General features: G+C 36.5%; 1 protein-coding gene across 7 annotated transcripts in view; it reads left to right on the plus strand.

Annotated features, from left to right (window-relative positions):
* The window catches only part of EIPR1 (EARP complex and GARP complex interacting protein 1), a 230,276-nt gene that overhangs the window by 13,201 nt on the left and 195,644 nt on the right, over positions 1-21,431 (plus strand). For 3 of the 7 annotated variants that reach the window (XM_069108677.1, XM_069108678.1, XM_069108675.1), the window contains one exon: positions 6,533-6,616. Coding sequence is in view for 2 of the 7 variants with exons in the window: in XM_069108675.1 (XP_068964776.1) it covers positions 6,533-6,616 (84 nt within the window). In the remaining 5 variants the exon portion in view is untranslated. Of the gene's footprint in view, positions 1-4,883; positions 5,336-6,532; positions 6,617-21,431 lie in introns of those variants that run through there. The other 4 variants (XM_069108679.1, XM_069108680.1, XM_069108676.1 and 1 more) reach the window with 3 other exon arrangements.

Below are 21,431 nucleotides of genomic sequence, written 5' to 3' on the forward strand. Positions count from 1 at the left end.
TCTGTTTACTTCACTCTACATGAGTTCATACAAGGTTTCCCATTTCACTCTGAATTCTCCATTGGAATTGTTTTTTATAGCCCAACGATATTCCATTACTTATACTTATTCTTGTAGGAAGTGACTAGAACATCACAAAGCTTTATTATGACTGGAAGTAGGATAAAACATCAGTAAAAAAACCTGAAAGTAAAAAAGGCCCCACTTTTTTTTTATATGCACAGATGTATAATCTAAGTGCTGACTTGGTTCTAATGGAATGCTCTGAGACCTTGAAGAAGGCCTCAAGTATGTTGATTAGATGCTCTATTGAGGGTTTATGGAGTATGTGGACTAGAATAGTGTAGGAATGTTAAGGATTCAATATGTGTACATTGTTGGAGGGAGTATCTTTATAGAAGAGAGGTAGCTAGGTGGCACAATTGATAGAACGCAGGATTTAGAGTCAGTAAGACCTAAGTTCACATCTTGCTTCAGACACTTACTAGCTGTGTGACCCTAGTCAAGTTTCCTTATTTGTAAAAATGAGCATTATAACAGCACCTGTCTCACAAGATTGTTGTTAGGATCAAATGAGTTAACATAAGTAAGGCACTTTGTGCACCTTAGAGCACTATGTAAATGCTAGCTATTATTAATATTATTACGAAGTAAAAAATAGTCTTTGACATATTTAATCCTACATACAAGAGAGACATAGGCTTGCTGAGAATTGTTTGTGTGTGTGTGTGTGTATGTATGTGTGCGTGCATGTAATTTTACCCAATAATGGAAATCTTTAAATTTTTAGGGGGTTTTAAAGGGTGTATCCTATTGTCAACCTCACAATAACATATAGAGTTGGAAGGTCCTTTGAAGCCATTTAGTTCAACTCCCTAATTTTGCAGATGCGGAAAGGTTGAGTGACTTGCCTCACATTGCACAGGTAGCAGCAGATCTAAGATTAACTATCAGCTTCTCTGCTTCCAAATCCATCATTTTTTTTAGTATGCTGCACCATATTCCCTTCCGTAGTATCTTAGACCCTTCATTAGACTGATGATGATTTGCCTCCATTTTTTTTTGTGAAAAAAGTATCTTTCTTATTTGTGTGAGATGAGAAAAGATCATTCCAAATTTGTAGTGCTTCTTCTAAAATGATGGCAGCTTTACTAGCTTCAAAATAGATAATGCAGTATAGACAATTTTCTGTCATGCATGTTGTTATTTTTCTCTAGGTATGTAATTCATGGCTCTATAAATTGATTTAGGTTGCAGTAAATGAAAATACCAATTTATTATAGACACTCAACTAGTTTCCGTTTCCAGGATTGTGCCTCTCTTTAAGTATAATAACCACGGGCACAATTTGCCCCTTTTTGGTTTTCTCCTATTTTATAATGATGGCATTAAATCCTCTACTCTGTGTAGCATTTGGTCTATCCTTGGTTTTTGATAAATGTTAAATTGTAGCAATTATTGTCTATACCAGCTAGATTTGGCAGTTGATCATATGCTGTCTTGTATTGTTTTCTGTTTCATGGCTTTATGGCTTGTTTCTTCAAAAAGAATGTAAGCTTTCTAAGTGTGGAAGCCCTGTCTTATACAGGAATTCTTGAATGACAGTAATTTTACTCCTATCAGAGAATCATAGTGTTTTACAGTTAAGTCTTCAACTTTAACTAATCCACACTTCTTACTTTACAAACAAAGAAAGTAAGGTCCAGAGTGGCACACAAATAATTTAAACTTATGTAATTCTTAAGTGCCATAAATAATAATATCAATAAAATAATAGTTTCAGTATTTGGGGGTTCCTCCTTTTGCATATATCCTCTAGTAATGTAAACTGAAATCCTTCATGTCTTTGAAGATGGTTTATTGAGTTAATGTGGTCCAGCACATTGAAAGGCAGTATTTCTTTCTTTCTTTTTTTTTTTGAAAGGCAGTATTTCACAGTCAAAGAATGTTGGACATGGAAGCAAAGAATGTGTGTTTAGGGAAAGGAGAGAGAAATGTGCCACTCACTGTACTAAAGTGCTTTGCAGATATTCTCATTTGATTTTCACAACTCCTGGTAGGAGGTAGGAGCTATTATTATTATCATTTTAAGTTGAGAAAACTGAGGTAGTCAAAGGATAAGTGATTGGCCCTTGGTCACATGGCTAATGTCTGAGACTGGACTTGAACTCAGGCCTTCCTGATTACAAGTCCATCTCTCTATTCATTGTTCCATTTAGCACCTGTTTTAATATTGGATCTGCTGCTTATTAACTACGTGATCTTGAGCAAGTCACTTAATTTTTTTAGGCCTCAGTTTACTTATCTCTTCCTCAGTTTATTTACAGTTGACCTACATACTGGTGGTTTTGCTTTTTTTACTCAATCCAGTTTAATGTAATCCAATAAACATTTATTAAGGGCCCACTATGTGCCAGGTACTGTGCTAAGCACTAGGGATACAATAGATAAAAAGACATTTCCTGCCTTCAAGGAGTTTATAATCTAAAGAGGCAGACAACACATGAAAGGAGGCAGGAAAGCAGGATACATGAGGGGGTACCAAGTATAAGGGCATCTTGTTCCATGTAGTTAAACCAGGCAGAGCAGCAGATGCAGAGTGGACTGGGATGAGAGTCTAGCCCTCTATAAAGGAATGCTTTGGGAGGAATTTGGTACTCTACCCTCCAATCAGAGGGGAGACCGCAGATTGTTTCGTCTCACCCTCTTGTTTTACAGATGAGAATACCAAGGCCCCGAGAAGGTATGTTACTTCTACAAACTCAGTGGTATATAGTGGAGCTGGAATTTGAGCTCAGGTCTTCTGACTAAAAATCCATTTATGCTGCCTTTTTACATTTTCTAGCCCTGGGAGGGATCTGTGTGATAATCATTGTCATAATGTGCTAGCATTTCTTTTCAAGTGGTAGAAGTATAATTAAGGATACTTATATATGTACTTATCACCTCTTTTAAATAAAAGAAGGAATAAACTTTATCTGACTCTTCTAAGTCAAATTGCTAGTAAAATCACTTCAGGATAGGCTTCATTTTAGAGGCAGTATGTTTTGGTAGTAAGTGTGCCAGTCTTGGAGTTAGAAGCTTTTGAATCTCATCGTATGAACTTAATAATTGAACCACACCTTTCAACCATATTAGAATCCATCTAGTTGTACCATTTTTTTAGCTCACATTTCTCCATATTTCATATAAGAATAGTGGATACTTAAAATCTAGGTAACTATGCATCATTCCTATGCTCTTCTAATCAATCAATCAAACAAACAAACAAAACAAACTACTAGTATTTATTACACCCTGTGTCCTAGACTCTGTGCTAAGTTCTGGGGAAACAAGGAAAGGTAATTTAGTAACATTCTTCTCCTTAAAATGATCTTGTATGTAAATATCTGTTTACAAAAAAATCATAGATTTAAAATCACCTAATTCATTATCCTCATTTCACAGATGAGGAAAGTGAATTCCAGTGAGGTTAAGTGGCTTGCCAAAGAGTATATAGTACATCAGAGTTGGGATTCAAATCCTGGTCGTCTGAGTCCACATCTGGAGAATGGAAACTCCATGAGGGCAGGACTCATAAGACCATAGATTTAGAACTGCAAGATTCGTTGTGTAGTCAATTTTTTCTTTTTTAAAATTTTTGTGTGTCCAGTTCCTTCTATGTAGTAGACATTGTGTTTGTTGAAACTTCTGGTTTTATAATTTTATCTTAGGAGTAGATTTTTCTATCAGAAAGGAAAGCCCTGTGCAGACTACTTGGTACAATTCTTTATGCCAGGTTTATCTCAGATTGACAATGAATAAATATTGACATTTTTGTTAATATATCATTTTCTTCTGAGTTTGGTGAGTATCACTTGATTTTTCTGAATGATCACCTATGTGTAAATGGAAAAAAAACCGTACTGCTGAAATTGTGAAAGTAAATATTAGACTGTGGCCCTCTAGTGATTCCCATTAAGTGTACTTGCTCTATAAGCAAGGCCCAGTTTGAGAAAGATGTATCTTTAACAGCATCTTAACTATAATACCATACATATAACATGCTTAAATATTCTTTAACTTCTTATAACTTTGCTGTTAAGTTAGCTATGTAACCTTAGACAAATTACTTAAGCCTTACGAGAGCCCTTTACTTCATTTAAGATGTAGCTCAGGGACCATGTTCAACATAAAGCTTTTCCAGTTGCAGTACTTGTACCCTCCCTTCAAACTGCTATCTTTCGTTTAGCTACTTTGTATTTATATGTATTCCCTTTATATTTATTCTCAATATATTTTTATGTGTACTTGTCTTCTGCATTAAAATGTAAGTTTGCATGTAGGTATTTTTTAATTGTGTACTTTTGTTTTCCCAGTTCAGCACAGTGCCTGGCACATGGATGCACTTAGTAACTTCTTGTTGGCTGACTGATTGATAAAGGTGCTTGAAGTAGGTGATCTCAAAAGCACCTTCCATTTCTAAAATTAATTGATTATATTAAAATTATTTAAATGCTTAGTACTAAGGACAAGTCCTTCAATGAACTGGGTAGTACAATTTACATATATGTTTTATAGATTAAATTGACCAATCACAACCTATGAGATAAAGAATACTTTAGAGTCCATCCAGTTTAACTTATTCCTCTTGTGTTTTAATTACCTGTTAACCAGTTTTGTTTCATACTTCCCTGTCCAAAAATAGTTATCTCTGGTTGAATAAATGGAAACAAAATTGTTTTTCTCCATTGACTGTTAGCATGATCCTGTTTAGTACAAATAGCTTTTCTCTCCATTTATTTTCCCCTGGATCCCAAAATAATCTTTTTCATTGTTCTTTATATTGATAACAAGTTTCAGGGATTTTTTGGTCATTGGTACTCTTGACATTATTCTTATAGGACCTGGCATATGGGATGTCAGGGACGACTAGCATCTCTGATGTGAGAGCTTGCCAAACCTTTTTCAGGACTGCTCGCATCTACCTCTGGTGTCCATCTTCACCCAGCTCTCATCTGCATCTCCAAGAAGTTGTGGCATGCACAGTGGCCACACCCTGGTAAAACTGTCTCAGTGGATGGGATAAACTGAGTTAAGGGTAACCGAAAGGTCTCAAACTCATTGGTGAGTTCGGGGATGTCTGCCCCAAGCATGTGAAGACTTCTTCAAGCTGAATGGGCAAATGAGAACCATGTGTTTCAAGGACCATGAAGATAGCTGAAGTAGGTGTAGTAGAGTGCTGAGAACTTGGTCAAACATCAAAGGCCCCAAGATCCTCCTCTGCATCCTGGACTGTCACCAATCATCTTGACTTTTGTCCTATTACTGGACTTCAGTGACTCGAGAAGAGAGAGTGAGGCCTATGACTTTGTGCTACTCTGCTTCATTTAAATCCAGTTCACTCCCCGGTCAAGATATCACCCCATGATGTTATTGATCCTCTTCAAAAACGAAGGATGAACAACGCACACACACACACACACGCCCATAGGTAGAGATAGACACACATATGCATATACATATGGAGAAACTTTATATATACATATGTGTTTCTCTGTAAATATATATGGTCATACATACATATACACATGTATACATATAGGTGTATATAATTGATAACCTAGTTTCAGATTTCTTCCTTCTCTAATCTCTCCTCCACAGAGCTTCAAGAGTGATATTCCTAAATTATAGCTCTGATCATATCACTCTTCAGCAGGTTCCATTGACTCTAAATTAAAATAAGAACTGCTCTGTTTGTCATTTCAAGCCATACACAACCCAGCTTTAGTTCACTTTTCAGGCTTACAGCTTATTACTTTAGTTCATGGATTTCATGGTCTGTACAAACTGACCTTCTTGCTGTTGCTCATACATGACACTCCATTTGCTGTCACTGCCTTTGTACTGGCTGTCCTGTCCTGGATGTCTGTAAAGCACTTTCTCTTTGCCTCTGCCAAGTCTGAGTTGCCCTCAAAGCTCAGCTCAAATGTTAATATCTTATATGAAACCTTTTCTGATTCTCTAGGTGCTAGTTCTCCATTTCCTCTCCCCCTGAAATTACCTAGCATTTACTTTGTATATATTTTGTACATACTTATGTGTGTATTTGTTATTCCCTCTGATAATATGTCAGCTCTTTAAAGGTAATGATTTTGTTTTATTTTTTGTCTAAATTCCCGAACTGTTAGTGCTTTCCCTTCAAAATTACCTTGGAGATACACACACACGTATATATGTGTATACACACATACATGTATACACGTTACATATGTGTATATATGTGTGCTTTATGTATTTATATTTATTTGCTTTATATTTTTGCTATATATATTTATAAATGCACTTGTCTCTCCCAATAGGATATAAATTCCTTAAGGGGTTGTTTCTTTCTTTAGAATGAAAGAGGGCCAATATAAAAGGGTTTCTCTTTTTGATGCCCAGTACAAAACTGTACGTTGTCCCAATTTAGTTTAGTAACTTTGTTTTTTGCTTTTTATGTTTTGGATCAAACTTAATAAATGTTCATTACTTTTTTCCCCCTCCTTCACAGGCTCGTGCTTTAACACCTCAAACTGCAGAAACTGATGCCATTCGATTTTTGGTTGGAACACAGTCTCTTAAATATGATAATCAGGTAACTTTTTGAGAAAGCTATGCATGTTATTTACTAAGCTTTTTTTAAATCAGTTTTTTGCTTTTGTTTCTGCCTCCCCAGTGTAACATTTGAGAATGTTTGTTTTTTTAAAATTATGTGAAAAAAGCATAACATTGGCTACTGTGGATATGTGTTGGACCTGCAGTCAGGGAGACTTAAGACCTAAGTTCATATTTGGCCCTCAGACATTTACTAGCTATGTGACCCTGGGCATGTCACTTAACATCTTTCTTCCCTAGTTTCCTTGTCTGTAAAAAGGGAGTAACAGTACTTACCTCACACTGTTATTGTGGTGAGGATAAAATGAAATATTTGTAAAGAGCTTTGCAAACCATAAAATACTATATAAAATGCTGTTATTACTATTTTTATTAGTTTTGATTTACACTATTATCATCTGTTGATTTGGACTTAAATAATTTCAGTTTCTAATAAAATAACTGATTATTTAATATATTTTTGAATTGAGGCAACTTGGTATAGTGAAAAGAGCATTTGATTTTGTGTCAGAGAAAATGGACTTAAATACCAACTCTGCTAATTACAAGCCATATGACTTGAGTAAGTTTCTTTACTTCTTTAGTCTTCAGTTTTCTCACCTACAATCACATAGTAGGTGCTTAATAAATGTTTGTTGACTATTATTGTCTGGGCTCAGTCTCCCATTTTCCCAAAGCACTAAGCAAGTTCCATGTCAGAGGGCAAAGAGGATTCTAGGGATAACCCTGAAGGGTTGAGATTTCTAGTATTTCATGGACCCATACATTAGAACCCCTGCTTTGCTTCACATTGATTATCAGTCAGGAACTTCAGTTAGCTTTTAGGAAAGTGTGTTTACTGAGGTAGTGTAGTAAGAACTGTTGGTTCAGTATACTAAAGACATAAGGTTACATATAATAATTTAAGGAAGTAGAGAACACTAATAACTATGGGAATCAGGAAAAGCTTCCTTTAAGAGGTAGCACATGAGCTGACTCTTCAAGGAAGCTAGGCATCCTTAGTGGCAGAGGTGAGAAGGGAATGTGTTCCAAGTATGGGATAACCTGTAAAAAGGCCTGAGTGTGGGAGATGGAATGCTGAGGTGGGGAACATTCAGGAGTCCAGTTTAGCTGCAAGGTGGAATGCATGAGGCACAGTAATATGTAATATGTCTGGAAAAGTGGACTTTAATCATATTGGGAAAAGCTTTAAATGCCAAGCTGAGGAATTTATGTTTTATTCTAGAAGATTCTTGAACAGAGAAGTGTCATGGTCAGATTTGTGCTTTAGGAATATTTTCTTAACAGTTTATGTGAGGGATGGATTAGAGAAAGAACAGTTAGAAGCTAAGAGCCCAATTCAGAGGTTGTAATACTTCAGGCTAGAGGTGATGAAGGCCTAAATTAGAGTAATATAGAATGAGGGGAAAGAGGGCAGATGTTATGGAAGTAGAATTGATAAGCCCTGTCAACTGATTGTATATGGGAGAGGGAGTGAGAATGAAGAGGATGACTTGCAGGTTCCAGTCTTCAGTGAGGAGAAGAATGATGATGCATTTTGAACAGAAATAGGGAAGTTTGGAGGAGAAGTTGGAATGATAATAGTTTCCTTTGATATTTGTTGAGTTTGAGATGATTGTAGGGTATACAGGTGGAAATGTCCGACAAGCAGTTGATGGTGTGGAGTTGGAGCTCAGGAAAGTAGGATTGGATATATAAATTTGGGTTGATCTTCCTCAAAAGAGAGAAGATACTGAGAGAGAATAGAAGAAGGTCCAGACTAAGCCTTGGGGAACACCCATGGTCAATGAGAAGGACTTGAGTCCAGCAAAAGAGCCTGAAAAGGAGCCATCAGACACATAGGAGAATCAAGAAAAGGCAGTTTAGTGAAAGCAAAAGGTAGAAAATATATCTGGAAAAGGGGATGGTTGATAGTATCACATGCTGCAGAGAGGTCAAAAAGGCCACTGGATTTAGCAATTAAATAGTTGAAGGAATGAATGATGAGGTTAGAAATCATACCTTAAGGGGTTAGGAAATGAACATTAAGGAAGAAAGTAGAAGCAGCAATTATTGATGAACTTTTCTAGGAGTTTGGCTTTGAAAGGGATGTTTTTGGATGGGCATAAGGAGCCTGTAGAGAAGGAGAAAGAAAGGAGATGACCAGGGGAGATCTGGGGGGGGGGGGGTCAAGAGCACAAACAGAGAAGGGCCATCTCTTGGTCAGGGATGGAATGAAAGGAGAGAATGGGAGGTGATTTTGAGTGGTTTGAGGTGATAGGATAAAGGAGAGATGAATAACAGTCTCTATTTTCTTTTAAAGTAGATAGTTTAAGAGTCCTGGTAAGAAAAAGTTTGGACATTATGGGCTGTGTGATATTCAGTTAAAGAAGAATAGAAGATTGTAGTGCAATTGTGAAAACCCAATTGAGATTAGAGAACATAGAATTTTTTTGTGAAAGAAGCTAACTGACATAGTTGTGTAACTTCTTTCATGTGCACAAATATAGGAGCAGAGACGGTAAAGGAAAGAAGTAACCCAGGGTTGGGGGAAAGAATAAGCATTTATATAGAACCTACTATGTACCAGGCACTGTACTGTTGTTGTTTTTTAAAGCAAAGCAACAGATATTTCATTTGTCCCGACACCCCTGTGAAGTAGTCACTAATTATTATCCCCTTTTTACAGTTGAGGAAATTAAAGTAAACAGATTAAGTGAATTGTTCAGCATCACACAACTAAGTGTCTCAATTTCTGAGATAAGATTTGAACTCAGGTGTGCCAGACTCTAGGTTCAATTCTCTTTCCACTGTACCACTAGCTGCCTCAGTTGGGGTTTGGCAAGGTATGAATAGTGATTTGACAAGGGAGCAAGGAATCTGAAACTTGGTGGAGTGTGCGGTTGAACTGGTACACTAGAGGGTTGTGATTTTAAAGGAAAGAAAACAAGGCATTATCAGGTGTTATTGGAGTAAGAGGGCAGGATGAGTCCCCATTGGTCACAAGATGAAAAATAGATTTAAGGAGTAATAAAGTATAGGAAGAAATGGAAGGAAAAGAGATCAGATAAAGACGTTTTAAACTTCTGTATCATGGAGGTAGAGCTCTTAGAAATCTAGAGTATGACCAATTTGGGGCAGTTGGAGAATAAATACTGCTAAGAGATACAAGAGAGGGCCCACGTGTCTGAAGAGCTAGTGTCATGAGAATCATGGCTGTATCTTCATCAATTGACAGTTGTGAGTTGATCAGTCAGCAAACATTTGAGGCAGCTGGGTGGCATAGTGGATAGAGAGCTGGACTTGGAGCCTCGAAGACCTTTGTTCAAATTCTATCTCAGATACTTTCTAGCTATTTGACCATGAACAAGTCATTTGACCTCTCTGTGCCTCAGTTTCTTTACCTCAAAAATTAGGAATTTGACTTAATGACCTTTAAAGTCTCTTCAGATTCTAAATCTATGATCCTGTGACCTTATTTATTATGTACAAGTGTGCCAAACATTTGAGATATAAATAAAGAGAATGAAATAATACTTACTCTCTTACTTTTTTCAATTATCAAACAAGAGGTCAAATGATTTGCCCAAGATCACTTAGGTAGCAAGTAGCAGAGCTGAGAATAAACCCAGGGCCTCTGCCTCCCAGTGCATTATGCTTGTGTAGATAGCACGTAAGCAGTTTCCAGTTTGTCCTTCAGACATCTCACACTGTAACATCCCCACATACAGTCAGCAAGTTAGTGATTTATTTTTGTCTTGTTCAGGTGACTTATTTCCTTTATCTTTAAAACAACTGTCTCAATTAAATTCTGAATTATCCAAGATGATTTTTTAGGCTTTGTTCTTAGGCTTCAGGTCCTCTTGTACAACTGATTCATACTTTTTGAAGTTCTTTCAAAGATAATTATCTCTTGGGAGATTCAAATATATAAGTAATACACCATGCTCTTTCCTTTCATCTTGCCTCACCCTTGAGCTTTTGGACCCTAAAAGCTGGTGTTCCCAGTGTTGCCAACTCAGCCTTGAGGTCAGTTGCTCTGTTTCCTTTTTTTTTTGCCTTTTTTTTTGGCAGGGCAGTTGGGGTTAAGTGACTTGCCCAAGGTCACATGGCTAGATTTTTTTTCTGTTTCCTTTTTAAAGGAGTGATTTCCATCCTTGATTCCCAGGTCCTCAGGACTCCTTGTATCTCAAAGTGTAGTGAAATTCTTAAAATGAAATGAAGTTTTGATTCATTTAATTGCTACATATTAGTTTGATGTTGCTTGGCATTCAGTTTTTTCAGTCAGAATGAGAGTTTTGGACTAGATTAATCAGCTAGTCAATCAGCAAATATTTATTAACACTAGAAATGGAATTTAGAATCCCTGAAGGACCAAGTTGAGTGTATTGACAGTGATTTTTTTTTAATACATTAGGCAAAGAAAATAAAGATAGTAGGATTAAAATGTTTCAAAGCAAAATTATAGTATTTTTTGCATCAGTTGATGCACCTGGTCCTTCTAGTACAGGCCCTGTGCTAGGTGCTAATGCCTAAGCTTCCTTCCAGTTCTAAATTCTATGAATTTATCATGGCTCTCTTGGTCTTTTTTTTGGGTATTCAAATTGTATGACTGTGATGTTCTTTATTTTTGAATTCATGTATTTGTGTGATGGCAGAGGTGACTTAATAAATAAATTTTTATATATAATTAATAGTTGAATTATTTGAATAGTTGAGTTTTTGCTTTTTTACCTGATCAAATTTTTCAAAAACTTTTTAGTCATTTTAAAAATTGGAAATCTATCTAAAATGGCTATTTCCTTGCCTTCTTAAACCTAGTGTATGGAAAGTGTCCTTTTCTTAATGATTCATGATCTTGAACATCAGTTACTATAATGTATTGTAATACAGTGATGCTCTTAGGACCTTTTAAGGTATCAAGGTCCATACCAAACTGTTGGGCTTTTTCAGATAATAGGATAATTATTTTAAAACCGGGGAGCAGCTAGGTGACACAGTGAATGAAACACTCACCCTGTAGTCAGGAATACCTAAGTTCAAATCCAGCCCCAGGCACTTGACACTTAACTAGCTGTGTGACCTTGGGCAAGTCACTTAACCCCAATTGCCTTGTCTTCTCCTCCAAAAAACAAAAACAAAACTGGAAGAGATCATAGAGGTTTTGGAGACCAATTCCTTCATTTTACAGAAGGAGGAACTGAGGCCCAAATAGAATAAGTAGCAAAGTCAGAATTCAGACTTAGTTATTATGTTTACTTTCTGTTTCCTTCCTTGTGTCATTTATCACTACTGTTAGTATACTTGTCTGTAATAGCCAGTATCCCTTGCTTCTAAGTTCAAGCTTGTTTGGATTATATATGAGTAAGTAGCTTAAAGAGAGGAAGTGCCTTTGAAGTTTTCCTTCAGAAAGCACATAAAATTTGATGCATGGACTTTGACTTCTCAGAGAGATCTTCTTATGCTTGCTCTCTGGGTCTTGAACTGATTCATTTGATAAATAATTATTGTCTGAATATATATGTGCATATGTATACATGTGATATACTGTACACCTTTTTAATTGGAAAGTGGAAATGTTGCAACATACGATAGAATGATGTAGCTCTAAAAATGTCACTTGGGATACATTTACAAAAGATTTAATTTCTTTTAGTGGAGTCTTCCTGCAATTAATGTTTTCTTCTTCAAGTTATCTAGCATTTATTTATTTGTGCTGTATAATGTAAGTTTCTTAAGGTCAAAAGTTGTTTCTTCTGTCTTTGTATCTGCAGTTGTCTGGTATAGTGCTTTTTTGCATAGCAGGTTAATTTGATAATTGGTACTTTATGATAAATCAGAAAATACTATAGTTGATATTGAATGGAATGGAACATGGGGCTTATTGTTTGGCTCTCCAGACTTTGGTTTCCTGTATTTGGGTTAGTTTTGAAGCTCTTTCTCTTCAGCCAAAGCAGACCACAAAGCAGTATGGAACCAAGAATGGTATTCACATTGGTTAATGTGCAGGCACACTACAGGTGCCCTACATATAATCATCAGAACGGCATCACCTCTAGTAAAACTCCTTAGTCCTTCCCCCTCTGTCTCTACAATTTAAGTTTGTAATAGTGGCACAAGGCTTTTCCTGGGGAATTGATGACAGGCTGGTTGGGGTTAATGGCCCTTGGCTTTGCCTCAGGCCATCAACTCCTCCCAGGCAGTCATTAATTCCCCAGAAATGCTTGGCACCTGAATCCTTACTGCTTAATTCAGCCATGCCTTCTTCTAGAAATTTCAAAAACTGTCACAGTTGCCTGACCTTTCTTTGTGAGATGAGCTGCTTTATCTTCTGTGCTCTTAATTTTACCTGTGGCTTTCTCAATCAGTTAACTTTCTAACCAGGAATAGCAGTATCCTGAATTTCTGCTATTCCTTTCCTTCTGGGGCTTCACTTTCATGAAGGACAGCTGTTTTTCTTCTTACAAGCTGACACTTAAACTGATAGCTACAGAATAATAGAAAATAGACAGAGAGAAGGGAAAATGACTTGGAAATAGTTGAAATGAATCTTAAATTGAAGACTTTTTTAGTCATTTTTATAAATTTATAAGCCATTAATTTGTGTATATTTTTTCCTATTGATTTCTTAATGTAGTCATAAGTCTTTGAGAGGCCGGATAATACATTGGAAAATCCTTTAGAATTTTTATTTGGGAGAATTGGATGCTTTCACTTGCTACCTAATTAATGTTGGCCAGTCATTTACTCTGTTCTTGCCTCTGTTTCCTTGCCTATAAAATGAAAAATTTGGATTACATGATCTCAGAAGACCCTTATAACTCTAAATCTCACGATCAAAAAGCTCTAGACCAGAAACTAGAAGATGAGTTTGAGATTTTTGACTAGGTCTAGGTACGAGCTTGGATAAGCCAGTTGACTAACCTCTTTGATCCTTAATTTCCTCATCTATCCTATATATATATATACCTCATAGAGTTATTGTGTACATTGAGGAGAGAATATATGTGAAAGCACTTTGTTAATTTTTAAAGGCTATACAAATGTAAGAAATTATTATTCTGATGGGGTCCCTCTTCCCTTACTCTTGCTGGAAACAGTAGAAGAGCTCAACTTTGATGGAAGGGGAAAGCCCTGAATTTGACTTTATTAATTGCTTCAGTGATGATGATCAATGAAAAGGGTTTATGTCACTGAAAAGGGAATGACAGGATAGAGGCTGTTGTTAGAGAAGAATCATTAAGAAATAAGGACTATTGAAGTTCTTCAAATGACCAAATGTCCTAATAAAATTAAGTTTGATCAGTTTGAGGTTATTGAAGAGACTAGATGAAGGGCATATGAATTTCAGTAAAAAAGAAACTAAAGTAAGAGCTTAAGGCATTGTTTTGTAGAAAGAATGATGACTTTTTCCTGAAATCAAGAAAAATGATAAAGTTCAATAAAGAAACAAAATTGAGTGATTGTATAGAACAGAGTAATTTAAAGAGTAATTTGATCCTTTGGGGTGCCAGGAAAAGATTGTTTATTATTGTCCTCAGGGTTGGTTCTGGGAAATTTTCAAATGAGTTGAAGTTGTCTGCTTGCTTCTAGTCTCTGCCTTCCTTCCTCTCTTCTTTTATATCACCAGAAGCATTTTCATTTTTTGGAAAGGAAAGAATGGTATGGCCCAGAAGAATGTCATTCATGAATTCCGGAGATCATTGAAATAGATTTGGGGTATGTGTATGTGGTGGGGGAAGCCTTCCTTGGATTGCAAAAATTGTGCTGTATGGCTGACTACCTACTCTACCTACTACTCATAACTAATCCTCTAACTTTTCTTGCGTCTCTAAACTGAAATTCATGATATTGTGGTATTTATAGCTGAAAAAGAATTTAGAGATCCAGTTTCCTTCTTTTACAGTTGAGGAAATTGAAGACCAGATTGATGAAGTGATATGTTTACATATTACATTGTAATAAATGGAAGAGTCAGGATTTAACTCAGATCTTTTAATTCTAAATAGTAGTCTACTAGATAAACAGTGTTCCCTAACTTTTGTGGGTAAGTTGTGGAAATAGAATTTTTCCTTTTTTTGGGAATATTTTCTGTGTACTCCCCTGCTCTCTGTCTGAGACTAAAGATGGAGAAGAAGGGAGAAAAAATGGGGGACAACCAAATCTAATTCAAGGTGTCCCATTACAGATCCTGGAGTTAGATTGAAGAAATGCAAACAGTTGGCAGAAAGACTTAGTCACTAAACTTTCCAAAGCAGGGGAATGGTCTCTTTTCCTCAGTTTATCCTCCACTTTACTGCTTTTCATACTCAGTGATCCTGCTGCATTTATGGTCCATAGTTTCTTTTGGAAATAAGTCAACCAGGGTCTTGGAGGTGTAGTGTTGTCTAAACGTGAATTCAATTGAGTTGTTAGTACTTTAAATGCTTTAGAAGCTTTCCTCCTGCACGTCTACAACATCTTACAAGTTCTTCTTTGTTAAGTTAGTAGCTGTATGTCTGAAAAATGGATTTTATCTGTTAACAGATGATCTGGTTTAAAAGCATATCCACCACTTTCCTTAATGTAAAAATATTAGTTTTTCACTGCAAAAAGCAGAAGAGATGTGTAATTTTAAAAAGTTTTTAAGTAAGCAGATTTACTTTAGTCTCTTCTTCAAATCTGTCTTTGAAGAAAGTGCTTCATTAATTTATTGAGTGTTAGAGCTGGAAGTTATTAATATTTTAATTTGAAAAAAGTTGATATATTTTGTTTTTAGATAATTTTCATTTCAAATATATACCTCTTCTCTCCCCTGTTTGTAACAAAAAGTAAAAAAGAGGGGGGAAAAGTAGTTAATACTCTACTGTTTATTAATATATATAATTTTCCCCACCCACAGTCCTCTGTCTTTACAAAAAGGGAAGGGAGTATATTTTCTAGTCACTAAAATTACATAACATTCAGTTTCATTTTTTGTGCTCTTCACATTTACATTGCTCTTATTGTATATATTATTTTCTTGGTTCTGCTTACTTCACTCTGCATCAGTCAATTCATATGACTCTTCCTGTCTTTGCTTGAATTCTTCATATTCATCATTACTTACCTGCTCGATGATATTTCATTATAGTCATATAGCACATTGTGTTTAGCCATTTGCCAGTTGATGGTCACCTACCTTGCTTCCAGTTCCTCACTAATACAAAAGGTTCTGCAATACTGATTTTGATGTCCATGAGACCCTTGTTTTTGTCTTTGACTCTCTTGTGGTATGTGCTTATCAGTGAGATCTCTGGGCCAAAAGATTTGGAAATTTTAGTTAAATTTTTTTTAGCATAATCTGAGGTTATTTTTAAGGATGTTTGAGTTATTTCACAGTTTTACCAAGACTATTGAATAATTAATCAAGCAACAAGCATTTATTAAGTATCTGCTATGTAGCAGGTATTTTGCCAAATGCTAGGGGTACAAATACAAAGAATGAAACATCATTACTCACTAGGAGCTTGTGTTCTAATGGGTATAATTGGTGTCTTTGCAGTCCCCACAATATCAACTATTTCTATCTTTTGTCATCTTTACCTGTTGCTAGATGAGTGTTTTGAACTACATTTTTCTTAGTATCAGTAGTTTTTCATATGGTTGTTAATAGTTTGCAGTTACTTTTTGGAGAATTATTTGTTCAAATCCTTTGACTATTTTTCTACTGGTCAATACCTTCATTTGACATAGGAGGAATCTGAGAGATAGTGAGGTAAAAATAAATTAAGAACACAAAACTCTAGGGGTGGCCAGGTGGCTCAGCGAGTAAGAGCACCGGCTCCAGTGTTGGGATGACCTGGGGATCAAATCTGGGCTCAGATACTTAGCACCGCACCCAGGAATAACTGGCCGTGTAACCTTGAGCAAGTTACTTAACCCTGATTGCTTAAAAAAAAAAAAAGAACACAAAACTAGTTACTAGAATAGTAAATCTATATTTTGCAGATTGACCTTATCAACTAGAGGTACATAGGATCAGAGACTTAGAGGTAGAAGGGCCTCTAGGGATTGATCACCTAACCTAAACTCCAGTGCCATGTAACGAGCTTCCTGCTGGATATTTCCACCTGAATGTCCCATAGGAATTTCAAATTCAGTATTTCTTCCCTTCCTTCCAACCAAATAAATAACAAAAACGCCTCCCTTATTTCTGTTAAGGGTACTACCACCCTTCTAGTCCCCTAGGTTTGCACATTTGAACTTACCTGCGAGTCTTTCTTCTTTCTCATTTTTTTTCCTTTTTGGAGGGCAAATGGGGTTAAGTGACTTTCCCAAAGTCACATGGCTAGTAAATGTGTTAAGTGTATGAGGTCGGATTTGAACTCAGGTCCTCCTGACTCCAGGGCCGATGCTCTATTCACTGTGCCACCTAGCTGCCCCTTCTTTCTCATTTTTTATATTTATTCCGTTGTCTAAAAGATTTTTCTTCTGCAATATCCCTTGTATCTCTCCATAGTCTTCACTTTCATAGCATATACTCTAGTTCAGGTCCTCCTAACTCCTTCCTGGACTATTGTAGTAACTTGTAGCAGCTTCCACATTTAGGCTTGTTCTAATCTTTTCCCTCTGGAATCTATCCTCTCATAGGCTCCAAGTAGTGTTCCTAAAACAAAGAAATATCTGACTATATCATTACCTCTTCTCCTTAAAAACAAACAAACAAACAAAAACTTAAGTAGCTTCCTCTTACCTCTAGAATAAAATTCAGTCTTCTTAGCCTCTGATATAAATGCCTCTATGATTTGACTGACACCTACTTTTCTTTCATTCATTCACATTAACCTGATTGTTAACTGCATCTAGACTTTTGAAAAGGTTGGTCCTACATTTCTTGAATGTGTTGCCTTCCTACCTCTTCCTTTTTTGAATCCCAGGTTCCTTTCAAAGCACAGCTTCAGTAACATCCCCTATTCAACACCCATTTTCTCCTAGTTGTTAGCACTCTCTTCCTCTTGAAATAGTTTTGAATTTACTCATCCATATATATTTTGCCTCTCTTCAGTAGTATGTAAACTCCTGGCCATTAGAAATGTTCCTTTTTGTTTATTTCCAGTGTGTAGCGTGGAACCTTGTACACAGTAGATATTTGACACTAGAAGGACCAGAATTTAAGAATACCCCCAAAGACCACTTTTTATCCCTAAGGCAAAGAAAATAAAGTGAAGTTATACTACAACTTTTGCATTAGTTGATGCACCTGATGCTTCTAGTGTTAATACATGTTTATTGCATTGAACTTGCTTATTTTACTGATAATGAAATTGAAGTCTAAAGAGCATAAGTGACTTTCTCAAGGTTACACAGATGGTAAATACCAGATTGATGTCCTCTCTCTCCAGATCCATTATTTTTGCCATTCCATCACTGCCCAAGTTTCTCTAAAGTTATGGAGAAAAGGTACAAGTGTGAGAGACCACAAGAGTCATTAGAACAATAGGCTCTGCTTTGAATGTCAGTGGACCATAGCCAGAAATTATGTGCAATGTGAGCAAGTATATATTCTAGGCAGAGAAGAGGATGTACCAAAAATCATCTTTTTCCTTTTTTTGAGGGTGAAAGGCAAGGCAGTTGGGGTTAAGTGACTTGCCCAAGGTTACACAGCTAGCAGAAAATCATCTTTTTTAGCACCCTTTCCTCCCCGGTTCTCTTCTCTTCAGAAATATTGGCTTGACTATCAATGACTCATTTCTGTGGTTTCTTGACATTCCTTTAACCTTCTGATCACAAGTTAATTGATGGCAATGCTGGAATGAGCGTTAGAATTATTCTGCATTTGTCCTTGGGTTTGGATCCTCTAAATATTTTTAGAGAAAAATGTCCTCTAACCATTTTTCTAGGAATGCAAGGGATATTTGAAGGGTAGGGTTTGTAATAATAGGTGAGCAGAGATTGTCAGTTGTAGTCTTATGACTCTACTGCTTAGTAGGGACAACATTATCTTGTGCTGTTTGTGATGCTACATTTTCAGACTTTGAAAATTTGTTGTTGTCAAATGAAGTTATAGTACTTGTGAGATTTGTATTTGAGAAAATTCATTATGGATTTTTTTTTGCAAATATAGATGTTACTAGAGATTAGGCTTAATATCAAATCCTCTTCCTACTTTATCACCTTAGAATCATTTGGAATTTGAGACCTGGCAATGAATATTTTTGAACTTGCTTCACATTTCTGGCTACCAGCTACTTTTACCTCTTTAAAAGTGACAGTTTAAGAGTAATTACCTTCAATTCTCTCCATGTGTTTGCATTCCCTTTTTAGACCTATGTGGCCTCGTGTGTGGTTTCCTTCATTTGGTCCAGTTTGAAGACAAACAGTGTTTGGTGACATACAAGCTAAATTCGAATCACAATTAGATTTTTTTGATGAATTCTTAGGATTGGCCTAAGCATCACTATATTTCAGAAAATTGTTCACTGATATTTCCTTGATATAAAGGAATGTTGTATATGCTCCAAAGGCAGAAAAATAGTGCTATCCTTTTACCTTTTTATTTTTTTATTTTCTGCTTCCATAAATTGTATTTTTCTTTGTTCTTTGGATATTCTAGTCCCACCAGTTTTATTGTGTTAGGGTAGTGAGTTTTTTTTTTTTGTATTCTTTTTTATTGTACACATTCACTTCCCATGCTTTGATTTTAACTTTAACCTTTTCTCCCTCCACTTGAAACATCTGCCCTCTGCTATAGACAGATGTGAACAGACACTTCTGAGATAAATCATAAGCTTCTTGGAAACAGAAATTGTTCCATTCTTGGTATTTGTATTCCTGGCATCAGACTCAGAGCTTGGCACCTAGCATGTACTAAATATATGTTTGTTGATTGATTCATTTAATTATTCTTAATTCCTGTTTTTGTGATTGATAACTTCCCTCCAAATGAGTTCTGACAGGTCATGTGATGTAGTGGACAGAGCACTGGATGCAGAATAGAGAGGCCTTGTTTAAAATCCACGCTCTACCCCTTACTACCTGTGTGAGCTTTCACAACTCACTTCACTTCTCAATTTCTTCATCTGCAAAATGGGGTATTAATACACCCTCCTCACTCTTGGTGTTTTAGGGAAAGCAATTTGCAGATGTAAATTTTTTATTGTCTTTCTATAGTGAAAATTAATTTCACTTATTTGATATTGTGTGTACCCTTAGCTTTTATCTTTTTAAAAAATTCATTTTATTGATATTTTTCGTTTTCCCATCACCAGGATTTTTCCAGTTTACCCTTTCCTTCATCTTTCTCAGAAGTCCACACCAAATTAACAAATAATATTTAAAAAATGATAATAGCCAGTATTTGTATTGTGCTTTAAGATTTGCACATTGCTTTGGGTGGCTAGGAGGCGCAGTGAATAGAGCACCAGCCCTGGAGTCAGGAGGACCTGAGTTCAAATACGGCCTCAGACACTTAACACAAAAACTAACCATGTGACCTTGGGCAAGTCACTTAACCCCAATTGCTCTCCAAAAAGCAAAAAAAAAAAAAAACAAAAAAAGATTTGCAAAGTGCTTTTATGTATGTTTTCCTTTGATTCTCACAAAATCTCTGAGAGGTGGTTGCTATTATTATACCCACTTTCCAGATGAAAAATCAGAGGCCCAGAGAGGTCAAGTGATTTGGTAATAAGTCACAGCTAGTAAGTACCTAAAACAGGATTCAAACTCAGGTTTTCTGACTCTCCATGTACTGTGCCAATTACCTATTATTCTTCCCCCCCCCCCAAAAAAAAAAGAAAAGAAAAAGAAGAGAAAAAGGCCAGCAAAACAAATCAATACATTGAAAAAATATGAAAACATATACAGTGTATCACATTAGGGGACCTCATCCTACCCCTGCCAAGAAGTGGGGTGGGAGTGTTTTCTTATTTCTTGGGCTTGCCATCACCCTCAAATGTACTAATTCTGAAATCTTATTTTATCATAATGTACTGTCTTTTTACCTGTCTGCCTTCCCTTACCAAACTCTACTCTTCATCTGCACCATGACCTCCAATCCTTTGACCCCTCAGTTCTCTCCCAGGTCTTCTCCCCTGCACTAGCCACTCTTTCCTTTTCTCCCTATCTTGACTCCTTGGTGAATCAGTTCTACTCCAGTCTATTCTCTCTTGAATCCTTAGACTCCTTATCATGTTGCCTATTATGCCCATTCAAGCCCCAGCCTTGAATCACTCCCACCATTTTCTACTTTCGTTCCCACCCATGTACTGGTGAATGAAGGTAGGGAAAATCATACAGCTGTTCTGACTGGGTCCAGTACAGCTTTATGTTACCCAGCTTCAACTGGGCCCTCACTGGTGCTAGGCACTTACTGTACCACTTTTATCAACTCACTGTCCCACTCACTACAGAGACCCTTCCAAACTTTCTAATTCTTCCTCAAAGCTTCCATGGTTTCCCCTTCCCCCATTCTCTCCACTGAGATCCTTGCCTCATATTTTACAGAAAAAAAAATTGAGGCTATTCATTGTGGGCACCCTCTCTCCCTCTTCCTTATCTCCTATCATTCAGATGCCTTCTGCCACTCTCTTTTCCTTTACCCCATCTCACATGATGTGGTTTCACTCCATATCAAGACTTACCTTTATACTTATTCAAGTAGCTCCCATTCCATCTCATCCCTTCTACCCTCTGTCATCCCCATTCTTTCACTTATTTTCAGTCTCTCCCTGTATACTGGTTTATTTGCTACTGCCTATAGATGTGACCATTTCTCTCCTCTTTTTAAAAAATAAACAAAAACCCTCTCATTTAATCCTTCTGTCCCTGCTGTCACCCTGTATCTCTTCTGTCCTCTG

Source organism: Petaurus breviceps, unplaced genomic scaffold, assembly GCF_028583685.1.
Source record: "Petaurus breviceps papuanus isolate PSGF00001 unplaced genomic scaffold, PetGlider_PUasm1.0 90418, whole genome shotgun sequence".
Taxonomy (NCBI): Eukaryota; Metazoa; Chordata; class Mammalia; order Diprotodontia; family Petauridae; genus Petaurus; species Petaurus breviceps.